Genomic DNA, 12,900 nt, shown 5'->3' with positions numbered 1-12,900 from the left:
TGTATTTTGCAGTTGCAGCACATCTTAGTTCATACACTAAATTTTTATTTGAAATACTTGAGCCATATTGAGATTACTTAAGAGTTGAAACTTAAGAGTTGAAAAGTAGATTTACATAGTTCTTCCAAATGCACTTTGTTGTTAGTCTACATATACGTAAATTTTTCAAGTATCAGAAAATTATTTTCCTTCGATATTTGCATCCATATTTACAAAGTTGTTCATCTTTTTATTGGAAGAATTGATTTGATTTTGAAATAAAAGCATATAGTTTCAAAGCAATATCTATTTAAATAAATTCAACTCTTCTGTCAACTCTGTTACTACCATTAAATTCAATGAGGTATTGCATAAATGGAAACAAAACTAAATTTATCAGTATCAACCATTCTTCACATTTTTCTTGTATTTTGCAGCCAATTTATACAATGCTATTGATTACATTGAAAATTTGCATGTTGACTCATGTTAGAAAAATGTCATATTTATATTTAATGTAAAGTCATTATTTTTTGTTTATATTATGAAATGTTTCAATTTTAACTAATTTTTCTCACCTGAGTAGGTCACAAGTTTTTCTCATTCTAAGAAGCTTCACATGTAGCTCATTCATATTCAGTGTGATACTGCCACTTTTTGTCTTTGATTTTCGAATACTTAGCAGTCATTCCTTTCATTTCAAGAAAATCTTGAATTGGAATTCCCAGTACAGGAAATCTTTGTAAAATTCTTTTATGATTCAACCAAGGAGTATCAGTAAAGAACACAAGATCATTAAAAACGTTATTTTCAACAGTTTCATAAACTAGCAGTGATTATATCATTTGCACACATGTACGGAAGAATTTTAGCATCTGTATTCATGTCTCTCTTCTTGGAGTCTGCTTCAGAAAACTGAACAGATATTTTCAATAGTTACCATATAGTGGAACAAAGCAATGAGGGAAATACCGTTCTCTTCCTTTAAAATTCCAGTATATCTGTCTTTGGACCTAACACAGCTGCAGTCTTATCTTTATGATAGAAACGAATTTTTTTCTCTAGCTGAAATTTCTTCTTTATCAGGTGGAAAATTGTCAAAAATATCTGTCATGAGTTTGAGTTTTTAGGCAATGACTTGCCATTTCTTTATAAATTTGGATGTTCTTTGAGACAGAATGTACTCAAAGTTTTCAATTGGCAGTGTCTTATATGTTATATTACACACCTAAAGCTAAATACTTGAAATTTTTCTAATTTTGAACCAATTGATCTTTGATATTATGAGAAATTTCTTGTCTTCTATGAGCAAAATTAGGTTAATTAAAAATTTCAATTTTTGTGTGTCTTTTTAAGTCTTCCTCATAATTTTCTAACTAGATTACCATAATTAAAATGGTCATTTATCATCTCTCCATCGAAGATTCTTGTGTGTGTGTGTGTGTGTGTGTGTGTGTCTCTCTGTGTGTGCGCGCGCACATGCAAGAATTCAAACCATTTTATAGCTGGCCAAGTATAAGCTTGAAATCCTGTTAAAAATTGTTTAAATTTTTTGATGGAAATGTAATTCTCATTTCATAGGACTTATTTCGTGGATTCTTTCTTGACTATTGGGAGAATACTTATCACTAAACTGTTGCTGAAAAAATGAAATAACTATTAGCTGCTGTTTTAAATATTGTCTACTGTATTGAACACTTGTGTACAACAAACAGCCTTCTCATTTTCCTGTGCCTGCAGTGAGTTGCATTTGCTACTCATCATCGAATGTGCACTGTACCCTCTTGCACTCTTTTTTCTTTGCTGTACTCGTTGTGGTACTAGCTTCTGTATTGCACTGAATTCTGCCTCATTAATATGCCTTCATTAAAAATCTAAATATTTTTCCATATTTTTAACCTAGATAATTTTATTATATTACAGTTAAAATAATGTGTCTCAATTTATGATTATGGTTTACATATAGGTGTCACTGTAATTTGTGCTGTCTGCATAGGTGTTCTTTAACTTGTACTATCTACATAAAATATCCAAGTAGACATATTGTGATGTTACTTCAGTGCATAGAAAAAAATCATCTGAACTGAATCAGTCTGTTAATACTGACTAGATTGGTGAAGTGTTTATCTATAATACTAGAAGTCATGCACGTTCCTGTACAAGCATTACAATACAACAGCAACGTCCTGTGCCGTGCAACAGTTCAAGTGAATTGTAGTTCTACCAAAACAATAAAGTTGTGTTTAATGGAAAAATATTTACTCTGCCTCAGTTTTTTAAACCTTGAAATGTGGCACTCTATCTGTATCTCCAGTTCTCAGTTGCCTTAAGTGGCTACCATATTGAACAGTACAGAGTTGGAGTACGCAGTGCTAGCCACAGAGAACCCAACAAATCAGAGTGATGTTAACTCAGTAAAAGTTTATTTCCCAGTCAGACTTCAACCTTTTTCTTTCCAACATTTTGTAGTCATGCCATCTGGAACATATGGCCTCCAAGGTCCCAGAGGCAAGGAAAGCAAGACCTGGAGCATTATACAATGTTTCTAAGCACTGGCCTGGAAAAGCTTAGAACCTTGGGTCCCATTTTGGTGCAAAGGTGTCCCAGGGCACTGTAGAGAATTCACAAGGGCTTCCTAGGATATTTTAAATTTTAGGGAAACCGCTCTAATTACTGGACATGGCACCAACTAATACTATTATGTTGCTTGGATCTAACTATTTAGCAAATGGAACTGTCAGGTATTTCTTTTAGCCCAGGGACACTGTGAGAAAAGGATTGTGCTACTAAGGATGCTGTAACCAAGAAAGTTTGGGAACCTCTGGCTTAGAAATCACTTCTACTCTTTTCATTTGGCCAGAAATCAGTCATATGAGCCTAAGCTAACTGCAAGGGAGGCTGAGAAATACAGTTTTCCCCTTGTGAGCACATCCACTGCTTCTGCCCCAGTCTGTCCTGATAACCACACCCTTCCCTTCTTCCCACACCACACGTTGTACATACTTTCCCCAAGGGAGACAGTCCGAAGTCTGATTCGATCCATGTTCCCAGCTCAAAGTCCAGGGTCTCTGGGTTGGAAGTTTGAGTCCATGGGAGCAGCAGGTCAATTTGTGGGCTTCACGGAAGGGTGATGGGGGTGTTCACTTAGATTTTGCCTTTGGGACCCTAAATGTCAGTGTCTCTCAGTCCTTGCAGCAGTGTTATTTCTTCAGAAGGGTCTACAGTTTTTCCAGGGAAGGACTTAAGCTGCCAGAGGCCATAAGCCTGGCTATTTTTCTGGAACAGGTGGAAGAAAGCCGCATGGTAGTATGGGAGTTGGAGTTCACCCGTATACGGAATTCCACTTAATCTGTTTTCAGCCTTATGTCTTCCAGGGCCAGCGTCCCCAAGTTAAAAGCCTCTCAAGTTCTCTTTGGTGAAAGATGATACCTCAGATTTCTATGGGGATGAAATTTTCATAGGGTGATGGACAGTTCCTGACCATGAAGGGTGGGAGTGGCAACGCATGTTTTCAAGCACTTTCTCTCCTTTGAGTCCCTGATTTCCTCCACCTTGTGAATCGTCTGGATCTCATCAGCACCTTTTCGGAAGGCAGTTGTGGCTTTTTCTCCTGCGTTAAGTCAGTAAAATTCTTCCAAATGGTATATGTCTTCAAATATTATTGTTTGGGCTTACATATGTCTCTTAATTTTTATATCAGGTTTATTGAGATGGAATTTACATAAAATTCACTTTTCAGATTTTGTCCATCTAGTACAATTGACAAAAATGTAAGTTAAAGTATATAACATGATGATTTGATATACATTGTGAAACGAGTCCACACATCCATCACCTCACATATTTACCTTTTTTTTTTTTGGCAAGAACATGAAAGTTCTACTCTCTTAGCAAATTCCAGCTATACAATATAGTGTTAAAAACTGTAGTCACCACATTATCCACTAGATCCTCTGACCTTATTCATCTTATAACTCAGTTACACCTTTTGATTAACCACTCCCTACTTTACCCAACCCTGGCAACCCCTTTTCTACTTTCTACTCTATGCATTCTTATTTTTTTTTGAGTCCACATGTAAGTGGTACTATACAGTGTTTTTCTCTGATTTATTTCACTTAGCATAATGTTCTCCAGGTTCATCCATGTTGCTGCAAATGACAGAAGTTCCTTCTTTTTTTAAGTCTGAATAATATTCTACTGTGTGTGTGTGTGTGTGTATGTATATACACACACAACACATTTTCTTTACCAGCCCATCTGTTGATGGACACTGAGGTGGTTTTGATACCTTGGCTACTGTGAATAATGCTGCAAAAAACTACCTCTTTAAATTTCACCATTTTACATTCCACCAGGAGTGTATGAGTAAATTGGTAAAATCATTGTTTCATCTTTTCACCATCACCTGTTATTTTGTCTTTTTTATTATAACATTCTACAGCTTCCCCTAAATTTTTCTTGAAAACTTTTTTTGGGGGGCTGCAACGCGTGGTTTGTGGGATCTTATTACCCCGACCAGGGATCGAACCCGAGTCCACAGCAGTGAAAGCCCACGTCTTAACCACTGGACCGCCAGGGAATTCCCCCCAATTTTTGTTTCTTATCATTTATATTGTTTTGGATTTTCCAGAGGAGAAGGCAGAATTCTTTACTACCTTAAAATTGGAATCCAGGTAGATCTTGCTTAACCTTTTCAGTGGGGCTGATAAAATCTGTCATTGGTGATATCCTGCCTGGTTCTTACCAGGGAATGTCTATGGAATGTTGACCACCACTTTGCTATCGAGATTTCACTGAAAAAGATTTGTACACCTGGGATATACACCAGTTCACAGAACATAAACTAAACGTCTGAGTTGTAGAATAATAGTACATGCTGGCAAAAATCGTATTTTCTTGATGCAGTGAGTTATATCAAGTCCATTTAGCTACCTGGCAGCAGTTATGGATTTGCCATAAGCATCAGGCTAAAATATTGTGGCAAAAGTTCTAAATGCATTAATCTGAAATACTGTATTCAAAAGAGCACTGTTTTCTTTAATACTTTATTTCAGAAATGCACAAATTGTGCATAGATTGATAGGTGTAGTTAAAAACTGTCCAGAACTCCAGCAACAACCAATCAAAAATGTAATGGAGGGACTTCCCTGGTGGTGCAGTGGTTAAGAATCTGCCTGCCAATGGAGGGGACACGGGTTCGAGCCCTGGTCTGGGAAGATCCCACATGCTGCGGAGCAACAAAGCCCGTGTGCCACAACTACTGAAGCCCACGTGCTCTAGGGCCCATATACTGCAACGAAGGGTAGCCCCCTCCCCCCGCCGCAACTAGAGAATGCCCTCATGCAGCAACGAAGACCCAACACAGCCATTAATTAATTAATTAATTAATTAATTAATTAAAAATGTAACGGAAAAAACGAACAGATGAGTCTAGATGTGGAACCATGTTATCTATTAATAGATTGTAAAGGAAAGGTGGAATATTCCATAAGTGGTGTATGAAAAACTAGCTTGTCTCTTGGAAAAAATAAAGATGGATACCTATCTTACTGTTGGGCTCAAAATAAATTCTGGAAAGAGATTTAGATGGGCATGGGGGAAGCATGAAGATCTTTGTTCTTCCTGTGTCTCTTCTTAAGCTGAAATATATCAGTGCCCACTTGGGAGGCTTCCCTACAAAGAATGTAACGTGTGATTGTGGATCTTACAGATGTTGGCCTTTCTTTGGCTGTTTATTGTACTTCTTTCTCCCTACAAGTAAGCCAGGACTCCATAGCACTTTGGTAGCAAGGAAGCTCCTGTCTTGTGGCCTAAATTTTTTACTGGACCTATTTTTCTTCTTTTTAAAAGTTAACTTTATTGACGTATAGTTTGTATACAATAAGATGCATGCATTTAAATGTACTGTTTAATGAGTTTTGACAAATGTCCACCCTTATGTCATCCCCATCCAAACAGAACATTGAAATCACCCCAGAAAATTCTCTTTTGCCCCTTTGCAGTCAATCCCAATCCCCTATTCCCTGCTCCATCATAGATCTAACATAAATGCTAAAAGGGTAAAACTTACAGAATAAAAATATGGGAGAAAAATTTCATGACCTACAGATAGGCAAAGATTTCTTAGGTGAAAGACTAAAAGCACTTAACCATCAAAGAAAAAATGGTAAGTATTATCAAAATTTAAAATATATCCTCTTGGGAATTCACTGGCAGTCCAGTGGTTAGGGCTCTGCACTTTCACTGCCAGGGCATGGGTTCAATCCCTGGTCGAGAAACTAAGATCCAGCAAGCCACACAGGGAGCCCCAAAAAACACACAAAAAACAATATATATATATTTATTTATAATATATATATGTGTGTGTATGTATATACATACACACATGCTCTTGACCTCTGGTTTCTGGTCCAGCATGTATTGCGTTTGGGTGTCATCAGTCTGTCCTAACAACAGGAAAAACATTGAGCATAAAGAAAATCAACAACTCTTTTGAGATCCAGCAGAGACCTTAGGTCACGGGGTAAACCACTGCCCCCAGAGTGGGAGAGTCAGACAGATACCGAGAGTCACAAGCTACTGGGGTGGAAGCCTTAGAACAGAACCCACCACGGGACCCGGTGCCGGGGCAGGAACCCTTCACCTGGAGCTGACACGCTGCTGGAGGCTCAAACTTGTGGACAAGTTCAACAGGTAAAAACACCAGGGGGTGCCCAGCCTTAGGGGTGATCCCACCTTTTCCTGAGTTTTTTCTCATGCATATGTTATTTCCCCCATATGGGAAGGGGACACAGAAGCACAGGGACTTTAATTTTTTTAATTGAATTTATAATAGTGAATAAATTTGTTCATTAGATTCAGAATTCAAAAAGCACAAAAGTGTAGTTTTTCTCTTATCCCCCATCCTTCAGGCACACCTCAGTTCTTGTTATTACATCTTTCCAGAGGTTTTATACACACACACACACACACACACACACACACACACACAATCGCACTTTTTTTCTCTTATTTTTTCCTTGTACTCCAATTTGATCCCTCCTCTATTTGGTAGCAGAATTGATCAACAGAACTGACATTTTCATGATACTGAATCTCCCAGTCCAAGAGCATGGTAACTTCCATATGTTCAGTCTTCTTTTGTGTTTCTTAGTCATGTTTCAAAGCTTTCTTCATAATAATCTCTCACATTTTTGTTGGCTTATAAAGATTCCCATATGTTATCTTTTTTTGTAGCTGTTGTGAGCGCTAGATTCCTTCCTTGGTCTGCCACGTTAGACCTGCCTGCAGAGGACCAATGGGGGCTCCCCTGAGTCCGTGTACATCAGCAATGTAACCATAAGCCATAGGGGTGGTGATCTTGACTTCAAATTCACTGATTTCTGCAGGGAGGTAGCTAACACTTACTGAGTACCTAATATATGCCATGTGTTATGCTGGTGTTTTAAATAAATGTATAATATGTATGTGAAGCAGATGTTACTGTCCTCACTTTACAGATGAAAAATCAGAAGTTCAAGGTCACAGAAGCAGTAAACGTTTGGACTCGAGAGCCATTATTTTCTACCATAACCCTGAGAGAACTATAGCAGGCAGTAAGTTCACTTGGCCATTGTTCAATATGAAATTTTCCCTCTCTCTTGCTAATTATATTCCACTTAAATGTATTTTATTAGGTAGATCAGATGCATTACAGTTAATGTTTTTTAGATCATGAAGACAGCATACCTTTTACTAAATGATTATAAAGAAACTAAGTAATCATCCAAATGATTTCTAGATTCCATGTGTCATTTTTGTTCATGCTTTCACTATGGCTTCCCCAAATTCTCTCCTTTTCAGCATTCCCATAAATGCAGCTGGCATGTTTTCAAATCCTTCAGTGATGTCTTCATGGTACTGGATTTTACCCTGTATCAAAACAACAACAAATATAATAGATTAATTTCATATTCTAAATTATATACTCTTCTCACTGTAGCAACAAATTTATCAGTACATCATGGGAAACTTGGAACTAGGAAGTGCAGACCCGGTCCTCTTTGAACTTATAGTCATTTGGGGGGCATGACCCACATACACAGTGTATGTAACAGATTACAGCACACATAAGAGTTTAATAATAGGCGTCAGATCACAGCATAACAATACGAGAAATGTCACAAGGAAGCAATTAACTAATTTCTAAGTAAACTGAACAAAAAATTTAATAATGTAATGATCTCAGAAGAGGCGGAAGCAGATGGAGCAGGGGACATCCTTGCAGGGTATCATCTGTGTTCATCTTTCCAGTAGCCCAATGCTGTAGCACCATTACCTCTATTTGACCCCTGAAGAGGCAGAACCTGTTCAGGAAATGTAAATACGATGGCAGTCTAATATGTCTTCCCTTCAAGCCAAGATCTGTTCAGTACGTGTTTAACATTCATTTAGGAGTGTGGGAGGGAGGAGCTCATTTAGTGAAGGAGGATTTTCATTTCTCTTTTTTCTACAAGGCACAGTCTACTAAACAGAACTAATTCACATTCTCACATTATTTTAAAGAGGTCTTATGTGGAGACCTAAGTCACCTTATACTATTTTTCCCTAATGTATCCAGTGATGGTTTAGCATCCTTTATGGATTTATGGAGGGACTATTTATTTGCTTGAGGTCACTCAACTAGTATGTAGGGAAGCTGGGATTTGAACACTTAACTATCAATAGAAAGCCCCAGCTCATTCCTGTTCTTGAAGAGGCCAAGAACCTGGAAAGGGTCAAAAGCTATAATCAAAAGTTTAGAGGTTAAAAGTAGAGGGTGAATACTAATATAAAATGTTAATAATATGGGAAATTAGGATATAATAGAATACAGGGTATATGGGAACTCTCTAATCTCAGGAATTTTTCTGTAACTCTAAAACTATTCTAAAATAAAAAGTGTATTAAAAAAGGGGGGAGGGGGCTTCCCTGGTGGCGCAGTGGTTGAGAGTCCGCCTGCCGATGCAGGGGACACGGGTTCGTGCCCCGGTCCGGGAAGATCCCACATGCCGCGGAGCAGCTGGGCCTGTGAGCCATGGCCACTGAGCCTGCGTGTCCGGAGCCTGTGCTCCGCAACGGGAGAGGCCACAACTGTGAGAGGCCCATGTATCGCAAAGAAAAAAAAAAAAAAAAGAAAGGGGGAGGGATGAAAAAGAAATAAGTAGATGAGAGAGAAATTAAACCAATTCACTAGTTACTTAGAACAAAATTATAATTAGGTTCACTTTGTAGGAAGAAAGCATTTGGGACACCAGCACAGTGGTGTCTGCTGTCAGCTGTGATCATGTTTGATTTCACCAACAGGGACAAAGAGGCTACACACTGGGAACTCTAAACGCATCCCACTCTTCCCAGCTCCCTGGAAAGAGCGCAGCCCAGCACTCGGAGAGTGTTAGACTGGGAAAAACACCAAGCTCCAGGGGATGCCAGGGGAGCAGTCTATGTCTTTGAATTTGGACATGATCAGGAAGCCAGGAGTTAGGAAGTATGGTACCACTTTTTTCCTGGGAAACGAAAATAATGCCACCTTGGTTATTCAGATTTCTGTTGACTAAAACTCCACATGGCGTAAGGTGGGAAAATGATCACAGCTCAGGACAAAGCAATTGGATTCTTCCTCTGGATCTATAAGGCATGGCTATAAGACGACTCCACTCTAGGACCTGGAAGAGCCATGGCAAAATATACGCCCCTCTAACACTCATTCATCTCGACAATGTTCATCTAGTGCCTATTCAGACTATTCTGGGTGGTGTGGATACATCAGAAAACAAAATGCATGAATATTGCTGCCCTCCTGGAGGTTACATTCTCATGGGAGGGAGACAGACAATTAAGTGAATTATAGTGTATATTATGTTAAAAGATGATAATTGCTATGGATCAAAGTACGATAAGGAGGATCAACCAGTGAAGGGGGATTGCAATATAAAATAGGGTCATGTTCAAAGCTTCCTCATTCAGAAGGCAGTTTTCAGCAAAAACTTGAAGGAGGGGGTGAGAATTAAGTAAGCAGTTACAGAGAAGTGGAGGGTGTGGGGAGAGACAGTAAGCAATGAAATTAGAGAAGTAACGGAGGCCAGATAGTGTCCAGCCTCGCAGGGTTTTATTCTAAGTGAAATGGGGAGCTTTGCAGGGTTTTGAGCGTAAGATGACTTGGTGTGATTTATGCTTTAAAAGATCAGTCTGGCTGCTGTGTTGGGAATTGTCTGTAGGGGTGAAAAAGTGGGAGAGCAGATTAGAGGCCACCACAACATCCAGGCCAGACAAGATGGTGGCCTAGACCAGGATGGTGGCAGTGGAGGAGGGGAAACAGGGCAGATTCTGAATGTATCTCCGAGGTTGGGCCACCAGAATTTGCCGACAGATTAGACATGGATATGAGAGAAAGAAAGGAATCAAAGATAATTTCAGCGTTTTTGAATTGAGCAACTAAAGAGTTTGTCATAACTGAGACGGTGCGGTCTATATATAGAGCAAGTTTGGCAGGAAAGATCAAGACATTTTCGGTTTTTAACACTTTAAGACAGAGATGGAGAAGTGTATTGCACATCCAAGCACAGCTGTTGAACAGTCTAGACTAGAGCTCAGGGGAGAGATCTAGGCTGGAGACCGACAGTTGGGAGCTGTCAGCATACTGATGATATTTAAAAGCAAGAGCGTGGGGCTTCCCTGGTGGCGCAGTGGTTGAGAGTCCACCTGCCGATGCAGGGGACATGGGTTCGAGCCCTGGTCCAGTAAGATCCCACATGCCGCAGAGCAACTAAGCCTGTGCGCCACAACTACTGAGCCTGCACTCTAGAGCCTGCAAACCACAACTACTGAGCCCGCACGCAGCATCTACTGAAGCCTGTGTGCCTAGAGCCCATGCTCCGTAACGAGAAGCCACCGCAATGAGAAGCCCATGCACCGCAAAGAAGAGTAGCCCCTGCTTGCCACTAGAGAAAGCCCGCCTGCAGCAATGAAGACCCAAAGCAGCCAAAAAAAAAAAAAAAAAAAAAATAGATAAAGAAGGAAAAGTAGGGCTTTGTCCTGAAGCAAAAGAAACTGATGCAAGATGAGTGAGACACGAGAGGGACACATCCAAATGCTAGATTAGTCTTTCAGAAAGAGTGCTTCTCTGGAAGACTCACCCCAGCCATATTTCTCTTGGGTTAAGAAGTGGAGTCCTCATTTTCTCATCTTGGAAGAGGATGAAATACTGTTTCTGGGATTGTCCATGCTGATGGGGATGTGGTTTCTTTATTGCGAGTAGAAAACAAATGTGGCATGAAAGCTAGGGGAAACAAGTACTTGCCTCCGAGCTCTCCTAACAGTGAAATATGTTAGAATTTCTGGAGATCAGAGGCAGAGCAGAATCTCACTTGATTAAAATGGAATGGACAAGGCCAGCTTGTCCACGAGGCCAGATAGGTCTCAAACACCTGAGCCCTGAGCCGCTGAACTTGCAAAGACTAATTGCTTAAAAGCCTAGATCAAGTTACTGTATCCAAAATATTTGGCTGTGGTCAGGAAAATGCATCCTGGACCTCTGCTCAATTGGCAGGAAGATTTCCCAGGACGCTAACTTAGCATCAATTAGAAAAATATGGGGGGGGGGGCGGGCAAAGTCCCTAATAAGATTGCCAGGTGCACCTGGAGTGTCCTTCTTGGAGAAAGTAACATCTTTGATTTTTCACAACCCAACAGGGAATCTACAAGTGGGCCTTCCTCAGCCTCTTCCACTCCCACCCACCTGTCTCAGTGTAGCCGAGGTGTTGTTAACTAGCAGGGTTATAAGATTTCATTCCCACGAGTGAAGCCCATCATAGAACAAATAACCCATTTATTTGTGGTTGCCTGGATCCTGATGGTAATCTGGAAGATTCCTTTTTGTTCTTCTTTCTCCTTTTCTTTTGCAGCATGTGGGATCTTCCTGGACCGGGGCACGAACCCGTGTCCCCTGCATCGGCAGGCGGACTCTCAACCACTGCGCCACCAGGGAAGCCCTTTCTCCTTTTTAAAATTTTTAGACCGCAGGTAAATCTGTAATCTCACCAACAGCACAGAATCATTTGTAGCAGAAAGGACTCTGTATGAGGAGTTCAGAAGATCTGCTTTTATTTTGAGTCTGTCGCTAATAGGATTGAAAGAGTTTCTGGTCCTTTTGGCCATCCATCTCCCCATCTGTAAAATAAGAGGCCTATAGGACATCTCTTAGAAAATTGAGATTTAATGAACATAGTTCTCTAGTTGATACTGCTTTTGGACTTATTTGGGCATGGAGGTGGGAGGGGAAGGTCTCAGCATAAGAAAGTGGAGAAGCAGGGGATGGAGGGCCTGGCAGGGCACAGGAGAAGCAAAACAAGGACGTCCTAGGGATGGAAAGAAAACGCATGCCCCTTTCCCTTGTAGTGGAAATTGTCAGGTGCTGCTGCAGGAAACCGCCCGCTACTGTCTGAAGGAAATGGCAGCCTGTTTTCCCTTCACCCACATTAAGCCACCGTCTGCCCACCCCCAAACCTCCAGCACATCCCGAATATCCTGAAGAACCCTAATTTTTTACCAGCCAGGACAACACGTTCTATTTCTAAATCAAATCATGGCTTTTTACAACTTTGCAGAAAACAGTAGGTAAAAAACTAAAACTTTTAATAACTCTGTTTCTTTCATATTTTCAGCGCCTGTTATTTCTCTATGTCAAAATCCAATAGAAGCTAATTTAGCACAAATATACACAATTATATTTATAATTATTTATAATTATTTATAATTATAATTATACAATTATAAACTAAAAACTAAATTTTTAGTTTAATAAATATTTCATCAAGAATATTAGGAAATCGGGCTTCCCTGGTGGCGCAGTGGTTGGGAGCCCGCCTGCCGATGCAGGAGACACGGGTTCGTGCCCCGGTC

General features: G+C 40.0%; 1 protein-coding gene across 1 annotated transcript in view; it reads right to left on the bottom strand.

The window, feature by feature from the left end:
• Positions 1–7,782: 7,782 nt before the first annotated feature.
• The window catches only part of PTGR1 (prostaglandin reductase 1), an 18,434-nt gene continuing 13,316 nt past the window's right edge, over positions 7,783–12,900 (bottom strand). The window contains 1 exon segment of the mRNA XM_007449775.1: positions 7,783–7,904. Within this exon segment, the coding sequence (XP_007449837.1) occupies positions 7,783–7,904 (122 nt within the window).

This window comes from Lipotes vexillifer, unplaced genomic scaffold (assembly GCF_000442215.2).
Source record: "Lipotes vexillifer unplaced genomic scaffold, Lipotes_vexillifer_v1.1 scaffold230, whole genome shotgun sequence".
In the NCBI taxonomy this organism is placed as follows: domain Eukaryota; kingdom Metazoa; phylum Chordata; class Mammalia; order Artiodactyla; family Lipotidae; genus Lipotes; species Lipotes vexillifer.
Note: the sequence above shows the minus strand (reverse complement) of the source record. Positions and strands in the feature narration are given on the sequence as shown.